At 41.2% G+C, this 18,599-nt stretch overlaps 1 protein-coding gene across 2 annotated transcripts in view; it reads right to left on the reverse strand.

The window, feature by feature from the left end:
- FNIP1 (folliculin interacting protein 1) overlaps positions 1 to 6,962 on the reverse strand; it is a 116,237-nt gene extending 109,275 nt beyond the window's left edge. For both annotated transcript variants that reach the window (XM_055430400.2, XM_055430399.2), the window contains exon 1: positions 6,763 to 6,962. In XM_055430400.2, coding sequence (XP_055286375.1) covers positions 6,763 to 6,854 — 92 coding nt within the window. In that variant the 5' untranslated portion in view covers positions 6,855 to 6,962. The remainder of the gene's footprint in view (positions 1 to 6,762) is intronic.
- Positions 6,963 to 18,599: the final 11,637 nt, after the last annotated feature.

The raw sequence follows: 18,599 nt of genomic DNA on the forward strand, positions 1-18,599 counted from the left end.
TGTGCTCTGATAGAGACTAGGGGAAAGGGCTGCTCCTTCAGACCAGGAGTTCAAGATAGGCCTCCACAGTATTATAGTCTCTCCCTGGAAAACGGCGTCTTACCTGAGCTGCTCCAGACAGAACCTAGGCATTTGTTCCCCACAAACAACCCATCATGTGGCTTACAAGGTTCTAACTCTAAAATACACCTTGAAGTTGAAGAGTGCTCTCAAGCAAGCAAAGGAGAGAGATGTGGACAAGTAATGGCAGCTGTGATACATGTCACAGAAGGAAGTACAGAAAGCTATGGAAAAAAACTAAAGTGAAATCTAACTTAGAGAGGGAGAAATCAGAATAGGCTTCCTGGAGAAAGAATAATTAGGATAAGCCCAGATGATCACTACAAGAAGCAAAACAAAAAGCTATGTAAAATTATGCCCAAAACAAAGAATAACATAGCATGGCACATCCCAGAACCTAGAACAAATCCAAAGTGATAAAATCACAGAAAAGGGAGAGGGCTAGATTAAGACAAGGCCAGAAAAAAGCAACAAATTATCAAAGATTAATGAGATCAGATCATGTCAAAGGGCACAAAAGTCAACTTAAGAAGTCTTCCTCTGGCCAAATATGGGGTCAATTTTACTGCAATGGATTAAAACACATCCAAGAGGTGATACTAAAATATGATAATTAAAATGGAAACATTCATCTAACGCAGTATAAATTATTCTAAAAAGTGATACACGAACTTTGGTGCTGACTTTCCTATAGCAAATAACCAAGTAAGTTGGTAAGAGAAAGTTCACCAAGAAATAAACGCAGAAAGGACTAAAGAATCAGGATATTACCATTTTGCATCCCCTAACAAGATAGTGGGTTCAGACAATAATCAACAAAATATGCTAAAACCAATAGTGAAAGAGGAATTTTATAATGGCAGAATAGTCTGAAACCAACTAATCAATCTTAGCACCACTAAAAATGGGACAACCAGACACTATGTATGCAATGCAAAGTACACTGCAAAATCTGTTGAATATTTTAAATTAAAAAGAAAAAAAAAAACCCTGAACCCAAGTCTAGTCAAGTATCTAACCATCAGTTTTCAGGAGAGAGAGTAATTTGTAGCAGTGGTTCTCAAACTTGAGCATTGAGAATCACCTGGACGGTCTGGTTAAAATATAGACTGCTGGGAACCAGTGAATTAAAGGAAACCATTAGAGATCAAACAGTCAAGAAGAGAACACGGAAAATTTCATAGAAAAAAAGATCCATTTTAAAAACAAAAACGATTTTAGGCACATAATTACAAACTCAGTATGCAGACTGATTCAAACAAACCTACTGTAAAAAGACATCCTGAGAAAATCTAAATATAGACTAAGAATAGATAATATTAATAGATAAATAATATACAATATTAATAGGTAATAAAACATAATAATAATAGAATAACAGCTATGTTAAAAATAACCTTATTTTAAAAAATTAAAAACTTGAGGCTACAGATTTCACAAAAGCCACACCTAAGGAGTTTGGTCCTAAACTGGAACGGTTTTATACATAAGCATGAAATCATCATATAGTAACAACTTCTGGTTGTGAAAGCCATGTGCTAATCACTGCATTAAGTGCTCAACATGACTGACCTCTTTGAATTCTTAGAATAACTGTGTTGTGGAGATTTTAAATTCTACATCATTTTGCCTGCTGATCATGATCTGAATTAGCATTTTTTTAAAGGATGAATGTTGAAAACAGTTTGCAGAAAAGCAACAGTGATGACAGAAAAACCAATTAAGAGGTTGTTACTCCTGCTACAGACACAGTGTAAGAACAAATGTTCATGCATTAGGAATAAAATAAAAATATAGAAACTGCTTTTTGAACAAAACATGAATTATGCCCTATAGACATTTACTTCTTAAACCACCTTCTTCATGAAATTAAACTTCTTTCAAGAATTTTAAGACTTAGTTTATTAACACAACGCAGTTTACTGTTCAGTCGCTCAGTCATGTCCGACTCTTTGAGACCCCATGAATCACAGCACGCCAGGCCTCCCTGTCCATCACCAACTCCCGGAGTTCACTCAAACTCATGTCCATAGAGTCGGTGATGCCATCCAGCCATCTTATTCTCTGTCGTCCCCGTCTCCTCCTGCCCCCAATCCCTCCCAGCATCAGAGTCTTTTCCAGTGAGTCAACTCGTCGCATGAGGTGGCCAAAGTATTGCAGTTTCAGCTTTAGCATCAGTCCTTCCAATGAACACCCAGGATTGATCTCCTTCAGAATGGACTGGTTGGACCTCCTTGCAGTCCAACGGACTCTCAAGAGTCTTCTCCAGCACCACAGTTCAAAAGCATCAATTCTTCGGCAATCAGCTTTCTTCACAGTCCAACTCTCACATCCATACATGACCACGGGAAAAACCATAGCCTTGACTAGACGGACCTTTGTTGGCAAAGTAATGTCTCTGCTTTTTAATATGTTACCTTCACTAATATACCTCATGACAATGCCGCACAGTTGCTATTATTAACACCATCTTTAGATGAAGAGAATTTTAATATTTATTTATTTGTGCTTCCCTGGTGGCTCAGAAGGTAAATGAATCTGTCTACAATTCAGGAGACCCAGGTATGATCCCTGAGTGAAGATTCCCTGAAGAAGAAAATGGCAACCCACTCCAGTACTCTTGCCTGGAGAATCCCATGGACAGAGGAGCCTGGCAGACTACAGTCCATGGGGATGCAAAGAGTCAGACACAACTGAGTGACTAACACACACATATATTTATTTGGCTGTGCCCGGTCTTAGTTGAGGCATATAGGATCATTGATTTTTGTTGCAGCATGTAGGATTTTTAGCTGAGCCATGTGGGATCTAATTCCCTGACCAGGGATCAAACCCAGGCCCCAGCATTAGGAGTGTGGAGTCTTACCCACTGGACCACCAGGGAAGTCCTGAGAATTCTATTTACTCATTTGCTAATTTTTATAATTTTATTTATTTTCAGCTGTGCTGAGTCTTTGCTGCTGAGTGGGCTTTTCTCTAGTTGCGGTGAGCAGGAGTTACTCTCTAGAAGTGTTCAGGTTTCTCATTGTGGTGGCTTCTCCTGTTGCAGAGCACAGGGTTTAGGGCTCCAGGCTTCAGTAGTTGCGGCTCCTGGGCTCTAGAACACAGGCTCAATAGTTGTGCCACACAGGCTTAGTTGCTCCACAGCATGTGGCATCTTCCCCAGATCAGGGATTGAACAGTGTCTCCTGCATTGGCAGGTGGATTCTTTACCACTGAGCCACCAGGTAAGCCCCTGAGAATTTTATTTTTGAAGAAATTATTTCATGTGTACTGAAGTTATTGAACTTACCCTGAATTCTTACTTCCACTGAAAAGTATCCTGATGGAGAAAATATAAACAGTATCTTCCCCTTGAAAGCACTGTCTTTCCCAGATTCTTTAAAAGATGAAAACAAATTACTGTTTCATTTCTATAAATGATTACAATAATATTCTTCTTGTGATATGCTACACTCATCTCGAGCTCTGGAAGCTTAGACAGGACAAGAACCAGAAACTTGTCAGGTAAGGAACTTAAAGACGGAAAGGAAGTGGGTAATCCTTGATCATATTTTTCAATGGAGTAACTATGAAAGGCAATATTGAAAAGCTCCTTAGGCTTCTCTGTCTCAAGTCTTTCTTATCTTTTCCTGGCTTATCACCATTGGACCTTGTATATTGCTTACTCTAGGAACTGACTCTTACAGGCTGAGCTATAGTTAGCTGCCAATGGCTAACTGTGTCCAAGCCTGATTTAACAACTTAAGCTGACTAAAACAAAACAAAACCAAAAAAGGATTCTAGAAAGTAAAGCATTGTATACTGGTATAAAAACTAAATTTTAGTCTATTCAAAAAGCTGAGCTACATAAAAAGATGCTAAATATCATTTACTATTTGGGAAAGGCAAATTAAAACTACAAGATACCACTATACCCATTAGCATGGGAAACGAATCTAAAAAGAATGGATGTATGTATTCACTTTGCTGTACACCTGAAATTAACACTAACACTGTAAATCTACTATACTCCAGGGGAAAAAAAAATTTTAAGATTCTAAAATGGTTAACAAGGCAAATCTTATGTTAGGTATTTTTTACAATATAAAAAAATTTTTTAATTTAAAAAACCAGACTAATGGGACTTCACTGGTGGTCCAGTGTCCAAGACTCTAAACTCCCAATGCAGGGGGCCGTGGTTTCATCCCTGGTCAGTTAGCTAGATCCCACACACTGCAACTAAGATCCAGTGAAACCAAGTAAATAAATTAATTTTAAAAAACAGACTAACAATATCTTGTTTCGAAGAGAATCTGGAGCAACTGTAACCTTCATATATTACTAGTGGGACTATAAAAAGTACAACTACTTTGGAAAAGTTTGGCAATTTTTTTTTTTTAAGTAACCATAGCACCCAGCAATCCCACTCCAAGAAAAACGAAAATGCATTTCCACATAAAGATTTGTTCACAAACATTCACCAGCAGCACTGTTCAATACAGCCCAAATCTGAAAAGAACCCAAAATGTCTGCCAACCAGTGAATGGATAAACAAATTGTGGTATACTATTCAGCACCAGCCCCCATCCCCAAAAAAACTGAAGGAACTACAGAAAAAACACAACAACTTGGATGAATCTCAAAATCACTCTGAGTTAAAGTATCCAGACACAGAAGCCTATAAACAGTATGTTTACATTTACATGAAATTCTAAAAAAAATCGAAACTTCTATCATTAAACAGAAAGCAGGTCAGTGATTGCCCTGGGTGAGGAGGAGTTAAGGAATGACAGCAAAGGGGCATGAGGAAATTTTTTGGGTGATGAAGTGTTCTAAAAATTCATTGGGGTTGTGGGTACACAACTCTGTATGTGTATGTATATACAAACAATCAAATTGTTTTTAAAAAAAACACACAAGACTTAGGTTGATCAAATTTGCAAGTTGCTAGGCGTATATATGACATTACTCAGTTTTCATTTTCTCACATGTACACGTCTACATTTTTTAAAGTAGTACCTTCCATATTGCACTGCAGTTATTGTGCTTACACATCATTCTCACACACAAAAAAGGATCATGAAGTTATCTATACTGCTACTTGCCCTATCTCACATGGCTGTTGTGAAACATCACATGAGTTAACTGATGAGAAAGTGCTTTGGCAACTTTAAAGGAGTATTACACAACCATACTGTAGACTTACATTTTTTTTAAAAAATAACCTTTTTTTCACAATTACTTAGATACTTGGAAATCTAGATATCTCAAAATAAATCTCTGCCTAGAAACAGAAAGCCTATTCAAATGTCACCTTTTTAATATAGCCCCTAAACTTGCTTTCTACTGACCCCTGATGTATTGGATGGCTCGATGAAGTACTATCACGCCTGCAGTTTCATTTTTCAAAAGAAAAGCACTAAAGAAATCTTTAAATAAAGTCATTAGATAAGCATGGCAAGACACTTACTTCCCAGAAGAAAAAACCAAAAGCTAGGTAACTGTCATTATTAAGTACTGTGCCAAGATGATCACCTCTGAAATTTTTTTCCTCTGAAGTCAGTGAAATGTCTTTCCATTTAATACTTCAATTTCACATATTACAGAATGTTTACTAACGGGGCTTGCATTAGTGAGAGAGGATGAATAATTTTAAAGTTAGCAAAACCTTTTAAACCAGTGAGGTACAGTCATTTCAGAATGTGACTGTCGCAAAATTTAACAGATTCTCATTTTTTCCTAGTACTACTGTACAACTGGGCTCTTTGCTATCCTACCAGGTTTGAGTGATATTTGACATTCAGCCTACTTACATTCACAAGTTTCCACACTGCAACAAGTATTAAGGCTGTCTGAAAGACATAATCTCTTCATCAAATGAAGTTTCGAAACTAAACTTTATCTAGAATTCAGGTTTATATTACAGGGTCTTACAATCTTAAGAAAGTTTTTTTCTAACCAGCAACAGGTACTGTAACAAAAAAAAAATAACCAAGCCTGTAATACCACAAAATATCTTGGTATCGCTGTCAATTTTCATAGACTCGTTTTTAGTAACAGTTCCAAAGGGATGGGCAATTCTAGGGCCATGCTTCATTTGACTCAGCGCAGCTTCACTCTTTTCGACAATATTCAGGCCACTCGGTCCGGTATCTGCACACCTCTAATTTAGATTTACAAGAAATCTGAAAGAACGGCAGCTTGCCGACACGCTCCTCCAGCCTTCTCTTCACTCCGAAGGCTGGCCAAAACGTGCTGCTCTCTCCACAACAGCAACCAAGCTGGAACGGAGCACCCAGAGGACGACCGGCCGCGGGGAGGAGGGGAGAACTTTCCAGCCCGGAGGACAGCGTTTGAGGTCCAATCCAGCCCGCGCCCAACTCGACGCGTCGCCAGGAAGGCGTGTGGACCCTAAGCTCAGGCCGCGAGGCTCCGCCGGGAGTGGCAGAGCCGCGCGTGGCCGCCGAGCAAGACGTAAACAAACCGGCCCGGACAAAGGGGTGAGGGGCGACCGTGGGGGAGGGGGGAGAGGACCGCGCTCGAGCCCTCCATCGCCGGTCTGCAGCTGCCCTGCCCCTCCCGACCGAGGCCCCGACCCCGGTCCCGCGGCGACGCTACTGCGCCAGCGTGGACTTCGAGCAAGCCTCAGCGCCTCTGGAAGCCGGAGCCCACTAGGCCATCGGCTCCGCGCCCCTCGCCCCTCGCCCCGCGGCGACCTACCTGAACGCGCAATCCGGGTCCCTCGCGTCCCGACCGGGCGCGCCCAGGCCGTTCCTCTTGCTGAAGAGCTTCTGGAACAGGGTAGGCGCCATGGTGGCCACGGCCAGGCCGGGGTCGCTCCTCAGGGAACTCGCCAGGCCCCCGCTCCTACAGCTGCCCCGCCACCCCCATAGGCGCCTCAGTCATATGACAGAAATTAGTCACTTCAAACGGCCACGGCGCGCGGGGCGGGGCGCGAGACAAAGCCGGCGTCCATTGGCTGGCGGTGCGCCGCATCACGTGGCGGCGCGCGGAGCAGAGGGCAAGGCGGGGATCCTGGGCGGGGTTGGCGCCCATAGGCTGGCTGGCCGAGGGCCTCACGTGGCAGCTCACGGGGCGGGGCATGCGCGGAGCGGAGGGGCGCGGGGCTGGTTGGGTCTGAGGCTGTGGAGGGACGCACTCCGGTCCTGGTCTTTCTCCGTGACGCCTTCGGTTGCTAGCTGAGCCTCAGGCGGGGTGCTGCGGGTGACCACGCTAGGGCCTGTGGAGTACAGAAGCCTTCACCTCCCGCACGCATGACACAAGAGAAGTTCAGGGCACCACTAAGCAACCGACCCTTTCCCGCCGTCCCCTCCTCAATCTATGTGGCTTCGCACCTCCACACATAGGCGCCTGGTGGAGTCTGCTGGCCCCAGGAGCAGAAAAGGCGCGCGAGCCTACCCCGGGGATTGCGGCACGGGCTGGACTTTAAGCCCGAGGCCACAGGCCCGCTCAGGCGGGCCACGGAGTGGTTTATGCTCAGAGCTTGACTGCGCGAGACTGGCTCTTGGGTCTGGTGGAGGACCCTGCCGAGACTCCGCGGGCAACGGGGGCCCCCCATGTTTCGCAGTAGCGCCTCGAACCCTGACATACGAGGAATTAGCCCTTGGAAGAGTTAACCATAGGAGACTCGAGATTTACACTCAGTGACTAGGTATGGAGAGAGGAACTGTGAAATTGTGCGCAAATGACTTTTAATTGACAGAATACCCTTTCCAAAGAAAAACATTTTTCATAAATGACCTTACAACCTACTTATATTTGGCTTCCCTGGTGGCTCAGACGGTAAAGAATCTGCCTGCAATGCAGGAGACCCGGGTTTGATCTCTGGGCCGGGAAGATGCCCTGGAGAAAGAAATGGCAACCCACTCCAGCATTCTTGCCTAGAGAAATCCCATGGACAGAGGAGCCTGGCCCGCTGCTGTCCTTGGAGTCGCAAAGAGTTGGACACCACTGAGCGACAAACACTTGCACTTTCCCACTACTTAAACCTAGGGAACCAAAATTTATCAGGGTTTGGATCAAATTGGTCTTATAGATCTGCAGTACCCCTACCCTTTCACCCACTGCCACTCCAGGATGAGGAATTTTGTACCACAGGATGCAATTCTCTGACAGAGATGGATGTCAGGAAATTACTGGTATGTGGTTTGGAAGGTCAGATTAACACACTTTGTTGAGAATTTCATTTACCTCAGCATACAAATCAAATTGTTAAGTGGCTACCGTCTCACATGATTTGAAGCTCGAGTTTATGCTATAAATAAGTCGTCTCATAGAAAAAAAGAGAATAGGCAGAATATATATCACAGAATATCAATGGTCATATAACAACAAAGTTTCAATGTTATTAATTTTTAAAAAGCTATTTGTAGGCGGTTAAGAAGTTAACCTTGAGACTTCCCTGGTGATCCAGTGTAGAATCCGCCTGCCAATGCAGGGAATAAGGGTTAGACTCCAGAAAGAGTCCACATGCCCTGGGGGGAGCTAAACCCATGCACCACAACTACTGAGCCAGTGTTCTGCAATAAGAGAAGTCACTTCAATGAGAAGCCTGTGTCTCACAACTAGAGAGTAGCCCCTGCATGCTGCAACTAGAGAAAAGCCCACGTGCAGCAAGGAAGAGCCAGCACAGCCATAAAAAATAATTTAAAAAAAACCTAATATATGCATTCCAGAATGTTTAAGTGCCCCTGGTCTAGGCACTGGGGATCCAAAGTAAACAAAAAAAGACAGGGCTAAATTTCTATATGTTTTGGGGTTTTGGAGGTTTGATTTAGTTGCCAAATTGTGTCTGACTCTTTGTGATGCCCCCTCACCCCACCCCCACCCCCACCCCCGCATGGACTGTAGCCCACCAGGCTCCTCCAACCATGGCATTCTCGAGGCAAGAGTAAGGGATTTGGGTTGCCGTTTCCTTCTCCAGGGGATCTTCTATATGGGGAAACAAAAAGTAAAAGGTAGTTTGAAACTACTACTGTTGTGAGTGAAAACTGCACAATGAAATGAGTGAGTAGGGGAGGTCTCTTTGAGGAGGTGACATCTGAAGTACTCGGGTTAAGAATCATTCAAAGTTCCTCCATACATTGCTCAAGCTCCAGAATTACTAAGCAATACAAGCTCAAAATAGTAAGACTGTATTCCCCTGTAAACTTCAGTTCAGTTCAGTTCAGTTGCTCAGTCGTGTCCGACTCTCCGCGACCCCATGATTCATAGCACGCCAGGCCTCCCTGTCCATCACCAAATCCTGGAGTTCACTCAAACTCATGTCCACAGAGCCGGTGATGCCATCCAGCCATCTCATTCTCTGTCGTCCCCTTCTCCTCCCGCCCCCAACCTTTCCCAGCATCAGAGTCTTTTCCAGTGAGTCAACTCGTTGCATGAGGTGGCCAAAGTATTGCAGTTTCAGCTTCAGCATCAGTCCTTCCAATGAACACCCTGTAAACTCAAAATACCTTAATTCTATGGTGCCAAACACTGAAAGATTTCTAATGAGGCAAAATACACTATGTATATTTTTCTCACAAAATGTGAATCCAGAATAAAACTTTTATAAACAAAAAATGAAGTCAGTGCAATTTTTTAAAGTGAGAAAATGCACATCCTATAAGTCAATTAATGAAGCAATCATTTTGGGAGGTTTTGCTTTTACACTAGCTGCTGCTGCTGCTAAGTCACTTCAGTCGTGTCCGACTCTGTGCGACCCCATAGATGGAAGCCCACCAGGCTCCCCTGTCCCTGGGATTCTCCAGGCAAGAACACTGGAGTGGGTTGCCATTTCCTTCTCCAATGTGTGAAAGTGGAAAGTGAAAGTGAAGTCGCTCAGTCGTGTCCGACCCTTAGCGACCCCAAGGACTGCAGCCTACCAGGCTCCTCCATCCATGGGATTTTCTAGGCAAGAGTACTGGAGTGGCTTGCCATTGCCTTCTTCTCTTTACACTAGCAAGTATCACTAAATGAGTACTAGTGGAAATGGGCTCAACTCTGTCTATATGGGGTGAATGACATGATGAGGAATCATGGCTGATTCATGGCTGGCACAGAGAAGTCTAGAAGTTCCATGTCCCCTCAGAAGTTTCTAAATACAGTAACCTCGTGTGCTTTCATCTTGGGAAAAAGTTACTTCATGGATAATTATAGGTAATAGTAAGGAAAAGAACATACAACTTGCATAAGATATACTTTCTTTTAGTATTCTCTAATCATGTAATACTGCAAGGAGATCCAACCAGTCCATTCTAAAGGAGATCAATCCTGGGTGTTCATTGGAGAGACTGATGCTAAAGCTGAAACTGCAATACTTTGGCCACCTCATGCGACGAGTTGACTCACTGGAAAAGACTCTGATGCTGGGAAAGGTTGGGGGCGGGAGGAGAAGGGGACGACAGAGAATGAGATGGCTGGATGGCATCACCGACTCTGTGGACATGAGTTTGAGTGTACTCCAGGAGTTGGTGATGGACAGGGAGGCCTGGCGTGCTGTGATTCATGGGGTCGCGGAGAGTCGGACACAACTGAGCGACTGAACTGAACTGAACTGAACTGAATCATGTAACAGCTTCATTTCTGTGGTCTCATTTTATCTTATACTTGAAAGGTACAGAAAAAAGACAAAATTTATTTGGTTGGCCAAAAGGTTCATTGTTTTTTTTCCCATACATTGGCTCTAGCAATGCTTAGTTGTCTTTAAAACAGTTTTGTTAGATTGTACTGTGACAGCTGTCATATCAGCATGTATTTTTTAAAAAAACATAAAAATTGGTGAATTTTTGTGTAGTGATTTTAATATTGAAGATGGAAGGAAAAAGCAATATTTTTGACATATTTTGCTTTATTATTTCAAGAAAGGTAAAAACAACTGAAATGGAATGAAAGACATACGCATAATTTTTTTTGTATGGAGAAGCTGCTATGACCGATCGAATGTGTATGCTATGACTGATCAAAAGTAGTTTGCTATGTTTTGTGCTGGAGATTTCTCACTGGATAATGCTCCACAGTTGGTTAGACAAGCTGTAGTTGATACAAATCAAATTGAGACATTAATTGAGAATAATCAATGTTATACTACATGGGAGATAGCTGACATGCTCGTAATATCCAAATCAAGTGTTGAAATCATTTGTACCAGCTCAGTTATGTTAATTACTTTGATGTTTGGGTTCCACGTAAGTTAAGCGAAAAAAAACTTCTTGACCATATTTCCTCATGCAATTCTCTACTTAAACATAATGAAAATGTTCTATTTTTAAAATAAACTGTGATGGGCAATGAAAAGTGGATACTGTACAATAATGTGGAATGGAAGAGATCATAGGGCAAGTGAAATGAACCACCACCAAACACGCCAAAGGCTGGTTTTCATGCAAAGAAGGTGATGTTGTAAAAATGGTGGGATTGGAAAGGAGTCATAATGAGCACCTTCCAGAAAGCCAAATGATTAATTGCAATAAGTACTGCCAATAAGTACTCCCAATTAGACCAGTTGAAAAGCATCTGCAATTAGTCAACAGAAAATGCATAATCCTCCATTAGGGTAACAAAAGACCGCACATTTCTTTGATAACAAGGCAAAAACTTTTATACTTGGCTGGGAAGTTCTGTCAATCACTGTATTCACCAGACATTGCACCTGCAGATTTCCATTTATTTCAGTCTTTACAAAATTCTCTCAATATCACAGTAATCCAGGTCTATGCCCCGAGCAGTAACGCTGAAGAAGCTGAAGTTGAATGGTTCTATGAAGACGTATAAGACCTTCCAGAACACCCCAAAGTTAATTCTTTTTCATTATAGGGGACTGGAATGCAAAAGTAGGAGGTCAAGAAACAACTGGAGTAACAGGCAAATTTGGCCTTGGAGTATGGAATGAAGCAGGGCAGAGTCTCATAGAGTTCTGCCAAGAGAACGCACTGGTCATAGCAAATGCCCTCTTCCAACAACACAAGAGATGACTCTACACATGGACATCACCAGATGGTCAACACAAAAATCAGATTGATTATATTCTTTGCAACCAAAGATGGAGAAGCTCTATACAGTCAGCAAAAACAAGACTGGGAGCTGACTGTGGCTCAGATCATGAACTCCTTATTGCCAAATTCCGACTGAAATTGAAGAAAGTGGGGAAAACCACTAGACCATTCTGGTACAACCTAAATCAAATCCCTTATGACTATACAGTGGAAGTGAGAAATAGATTTAAGGGACTAGATCTGATAGACAGAGTGCCTGATGAACTATGGACAGAGGTTCGTGACATTGTACAGGAGACAAGAATCAAGACCATCCCCAAGAAAAGAAAAGCAAAATGGCTGTCTGAGGAGGCCTTACAAACAGCTGTGAAAAGAAGAGAATTGAAAAGCAAAGGAGAAAAGGAAAGATATACCCTTTTGAATGCAGAGTTCCAAAGAATAGCAAGGAGAGATAAGAAAGCCTTCCTCAGGGATCAATGCAAAGAAATAGAGGAAAACAATATAATGGAATAGATAGAATAGATCTCAACTAGAGATCTCTTCAAGAAAATTAGAGATATCAAGGGAATATTTCATGCAAAGATGGGCTCAGTAAAGGACAGAAATGGTATGGACCTAACAGAAGCAGAAGATATTAAGAAGAGGTGGCAAGAATACACAGAAGAACTGTACAAAAAAGATCTTAATGACCCAGATAATCATGATGGTGTGATCACTCACACTTACCTAGAGCCAGACATCCTGAAATGTGAAGTCAAGTGGGTCTTAGGAAGCATCACTATGAACAAAGCTAGTGGAGGTGATGGAATTCCAGTTGAGCTATTTCAAATCCTAAAGGATCATGCTGTGAAAGTGCTGCACTCAATTTGTCAGTAAATTTGGAAAACTCAGCAGGGGCCACAGGACTGGAAAAGGTGAGTTTTCATCCCAATCCCTAAGAAAGGCAATGTCAAAGAATGCTCAAACTACCACACAATTGCACTCATCTCACATGCTAATAAAGTAATGCTCAAAATTCTCCAAGCCAGGCTTCAGCAATACGTGAGCCGTGAAATTTCCATATGTTCAAGCTGGTTTTAGAAAAGGCAGAGCAACCAGAGATCAAATTGCCAACATCCACTGGATCATGGAGAAAGCAAGAGAGTTCCAGAAAAACATTTATTTCTGCTTTGCTGACTATGCCAAAGCCTTTGACTGTGTGGATCACAATAAATTGTGGAAAATTCTGACGGAGATGGGAATACCAGACCACCTGACCTGCTTCTTGAGAAACTGTATGCAGGTCAGGAAGCAACAGTTAGAACTGGACATGGAACAACAGACTGGTTACAAATAGGAAAAGGAGTACATCAAGGCTGTATATTGTCACCCTGCTTATTTAACTTTTACGCAGAGTACATCACGAGAAATGCTGGGCTGGATGAAGCACAAGCTGGAATCAAGAATGCCGGGAAAAATATCAATAACCTCAGACATGCACATGACACCACCGTTATGGCAGAAAGTGAAGAACTAAAGAGCCTCTTGATGAAAATGAAAGAGGAGAGTGAAAAAGTTGACTTAAAGCTCAACATTCAGAAAACTAAGATCATGGCATCCAGTCTCATCATTTCATGGGAAATAGATGGAGAAACAGTGGAAACAGTGGCTAACTTTATTTTGGGGGGCTCCAAAATCATTGCAGATGGTGACTGCCACCATGAACTTAAAAGACATTTGTTCCTCGAAAGAAAAGTTATGACCAACCTAGAGAGCATATTAAAAAGCAGAGACATTACTTTGTCAACAAAGGTCCGTCTAGTCAAGGCTATGGTTTTTCCAGTGGTCATGTATGGATGTGAGAGTTGGACTGTAAAGAAATCTGAGCGCTGAAGAATTGATGCTTTTGAACTGTGGTGTTGGAGAAGACTCTTGAGAGTCTCTTGGACTACAAGGAGATACAACTAGTCCATCCTAAAGGAGATCAGTCCTGGGTGTTCATCGGAAGGACTGATGTTGAAGCTGAAACTGCAATACTTTGGCCACCTGATGCAAAGAGTTGACTCATTTGGAAAGACCCTGATGCTGGGAAAGATTGAGGGCAGGAGGAGAAGGGGACAACAGAGGATGAGATGTTTGGATGGCATCACCAACTCAATGGACATGGATTTGGATATACCCTGGCAGTTGGTGATAGACAGGGAGGGCTGGTGTGCTGCAGTTCATGGGGTCACAAAGAGTCAGACACGACTGAGTGACTGAACTAACTAATTAAGGGAAAAAATTTCATTTGCTGAAGACTGTAAAAGGCATCTGTAACAGTTCTTTGCTCAAAAAGATAAAAAGTTTGGGGAAGATGAAGCTGCCTAAAAAATGGCAGAAAGTAGTGGAATAAAACGTTGAATTAATTGTACAATAAAGTTCTTAGTAAAAATGATAAAGTATCTTTTATTTTTATAAACTGAAGGAACTTTTTGGCCAACTCAATACTTGCTATTATTCATCACATTTCCTTTATGTTGTAGTGTAATATTCAAGTTATAGACTTAGAGGGCACTGAAATGATACAAGTTTGCCATAAAAGAGGACATGTAACTATACCGAATTATGCAGATTAAACTGAAAATTTTTTCAAGTTCAGTGTAGATTATCTTGTTTTACCCTTTTACTCAACATGACATCTTTTCACAGAGAAACTGAGGTGTCTTAAAGTAGCCTCTTTATATTTAGGGGCAAGAAGGAAGTGTGAGAAATAACATAAAATAATTATTCATTAATGACATATAAATGTGGATCTGTTGGATTAGAAAATTAGACATAAGGCCTACACTTTCACTCAGGAGTAGAAAGTTTAGCCTCTGTGAAAACCCCAGTGGCCTCTGGGTCTCTGTCCACCTGATTCCAATAACATAGAAAAGAGGCACACTCCTCCCTACAGCCATTTTCCAGTTATCAGATACAACGAAAGGTGGCAATAAAACTGGAACCTTGCTCCTTTAACTACCATGCTAATAAGCACAACCTCAATTGTGCTGAATTCTTCTGAAACAAATTAGATTTTCATTGATAACATCTCAGAACAAGACACTGGAATCAAGATGATCAAGTAAAACTTCCTGAATGACACTTAGATGGACTCAGAGTACCTCAGTTTTAAAAGCTCTTAAGCCAACCAATGATTTACTGCTATATAATATGGGAATGGCAGTGATTTGAGGCAAAAGAAAACAAACAATCATTATTTAACAAATATTTCTTCAGTCCCTCAAGGGTCTCAATTCGATGTTCTGGCTGTCTATTCCTACTCTCAGGAACTTAGTTCTTAGTGGGAAGAGGCGAAGTAAACAAAATGTTTGCAAGTAGTGCTAAAAGTCAGGAAAGAAAAAGTTAATAGTATACAACTGGATGGAGCCAAATTTAGATATGGTGGTCAGGAAAGTCCTCTCCAAAGATGTGGGATTTGAACTGAGGTCTAAAGAATGAAAAGGGACAAGCCATAGGAAGATGATGGTAAATAACATTATAGAAGAGAGATGAAAAATACAAACACTCTGAGACAGGAAGGGGTTTCTCCTGTCTGAAGAAAAAAAAAAAGAAGCTAAAACAGCTGAATATACTCTGGGAGGGGGAAGATGTTTGAGATATGGTTTAAATGGAGACATGGAGCCAGATTAAGTAGAACCTTATAAATCATGCAAAAGAGATTGGATCAAGTGTGATGGGAACTACTGTAGGAATTTAAAAACAGGAAAGGGACATGATCGAATTTAAGATTTTAGAAGATTACTCTGGTTGCTCTGTGGAGAAAAGAGTATAAAAGAATAAGAATGGTAAGAGAAACTATAGAGAGGTAGACCATGTATTTTAGGCAAGAGTTGATGTTAGCTAACTGTTTTGAAGACAGAACTAATACGATTTATAGTAGAAGTGAAAGAAAGAAAAACTAAAGATTAACTCCTAGGTTTTTGCCTTGAGCAACCAACTGGAAGTAATTTCCTGATGGAAAGATGAGAGAAATTATAGGTTTAAAGAGGAAAATCTAGCATATTAAGTTTGAGTGACCACGTGCTATCCACCTGGAGATTCTGAGTAGAATATATGAGGAGAAGGCAGAACTGAAGAAAAATTTGATAGACATCAGCTCATACACAGAATTTAAAATAACAGAATGAATGAGTTTTCCTATAAAGAATATGGATGTATAGTAGAGTCCAGCACTAATATTCAGAGAGGACACCACTTACAAGTCTTCACGAGAAGGACTCAACAAAGAAGGATGAGTAGTAGTAAGACAAAAGAAGAAAATAACCCCAAAAAGGAAGAAGACATCAACTGTGTTGAATGTTACTGAAAGTTTAAGTGTCAACCACTTCTCAGCCTTTTAGCTAAGATCAAGTGAAAGTTTAAGTGTCCATTAGATTTGTCAACATAGACATCTTGACAAGAACAGTTTCAATAGAAAGCAGAGCAAAAGCCTGAATGGAGGGAACTCAAAAAAGAAAGAGTAGGGAGTGAGTAATAAAGCAAGTATAGACAACTACTCTGCTTTGCTGAGATAAGGAACAGAAAAAATGGGGATTGAGAGGAGATGGAAGGAGGGAAATTTATCTTTTTTTTTTTTTAAATGGAAGATATTAGAGAATTTCATATGCTAAGAGAAAGAATCTAATAAAGATGATGAAATCAAACACCTGCTTAGTGCTAAGATTGCAATAATGTATAAGGTATAGCCCTCACCCTTAAGAAACCAGCAAGTAAACAAGTTATTACAGATTGTGAAAAGTGCTTTTAAGGAATCAAACTTTTATCTTCAATATAAACTTGGCTTGAAATCTTCACATTGAATTCTACTGGAAGTATACAAAAGGAAACAGAACTTGACAGGCAATTACATGATGTTATAATAAATGCTTTGATATGGGCAAGTACAGGATGAAAATAAGGAAAAACAAGTAACCTTTGGAGGAATTAAGGGGAGTTTTCTGAAAGGTGAAATAAATCGGGATTAAAAATTAAAATGGGATATGCTTAAAAAAGAAGATGTGGGCATAAAAAGTATGTTCCAGGCAGATGCAGCAGCACATTCAGGGCTTGGAGGCAAGAGAGAATTTAAAAATCCAGTGACCTACAATATAATCTAATGGTAAAATTGAACTGGGTTAATAAAACTATGTAAAAATCATTTAAAAGACTTTATCTAGAGGACATGGGGAGGTATCAGGGGATTTTAAGCAGAAAACAACATGATCAAATGAGCATTTTAGAAAGCTCTCTCTAGATGCATTGTGGAAAACCGACTATAGGGTACAAGAATAATGACAGAGAAACTAGTGACGAGGCTTTTATTCTAAGCCAGGCAAGAAAATACTGGCATGAACTCAGAGAACAGCCATAGGAATGGAGGAATATAGAAAATACTGAGGACTTTTAGGATTCAAAATCAACAGGACTTCATGATTGCCTGCCTGTGAGAAAGTAAGAGAAAAAGGGTGATAGCAACTTTCTGGCTCAGGTAACTTGGATAGATGAAGCTATCTAACATGAAAACAGATGATAGAAGACGTAACTGCTTCAAGGTGATATAAATTCAATTTGGGATATGTTGAGTATGAGATACCATGAGAATCCCTGTGGTGATGACAAGTAAGCAGTTGGCTACAGAGATTTGGAACTCTAGAAATTTCTCATGTGAGTCCATCAGTCAGGATGTTCTGTATTGCACATGATAGAAAACCCAAACTAAACTAGCCTAAGCAAAAAACAAAAAACATTAGCTAGCATAACTGGAGCTAAAGTACAGAACAGTTCAGGCACAGCTGTATCCAAAGACTCAACAATAATATCAAGAATCTAGCTTCCCTGCTGCTGCTGCTAAGTCACTTAGTGGGTTGCCATTTCCTTCTCCAACGCATAAAAGTGAAAAGTGAAAGTGAAGTTGCTCAGTCATGTCCGACTCGTAGCAACCCCATGGACTGCAGCCCACCAGGCTCCTCCATCTATGGGATTTGCCAGGCAAGAGTACTGGAGTGGCTTGCCATTGCCTTCTCCACTAGCTTCTCTAGTCCAGCTCTCATTCCTCTGTGTGAACTCCACTCATAGACAGTGCCTCCATTTGTGGACACAAGATGGCTAGCAGCAGCTCTCCTTAGAGGAATAGTATAATAAAAAGGCTGTATCCAGTATTCCCAGAAAACGCTTTGAGATTTAATCCAATACATTACTTTAGGCTTTGCCCCTAATCCTGAACCAATCACTGTGCCTGAGTTAGGAGGGCCATGTAATTGATTTAAACCATTAAAGGCCCACCTCTAGAACTAAAGGTGGGATCAATCCCACCTAAATCATGTGACTTGGAAACTCAAAATCCAATTATAATGGAGGTAGAGGGGAACAGAAATACAGTGGTGAACAAGATGTAGTTTCTACAGTCAAGAATCTTGTAGTCGAAGGGAGAAAGTGTAGAATTTGAAAGGCAATTACAGTACATTGTGATAAATAGTATGATGTAAGCAAGTACAAGATGCTGTGGGAACACAAGGAAAGACAATAAATTTCTGAAGGACACAGGCAGGGCCAGTCACCACA

The sequence above is a fragment of the Moschus berezovskii genome, chromosome 8 (assembly GCF_049115385.1).
Source record: "Moschus berezovskii isolate FMDL1 chromosome 8, NW_MosBer_1.0, whole genome shotgun sequence".
NCBI classification, from domain to species: domain Eukaryota; kingdom Metazoa; phylum Chordata; class Mammalia; order Artiodactyla; family Moschidae; genus Moschus; species Moschus berezovskii.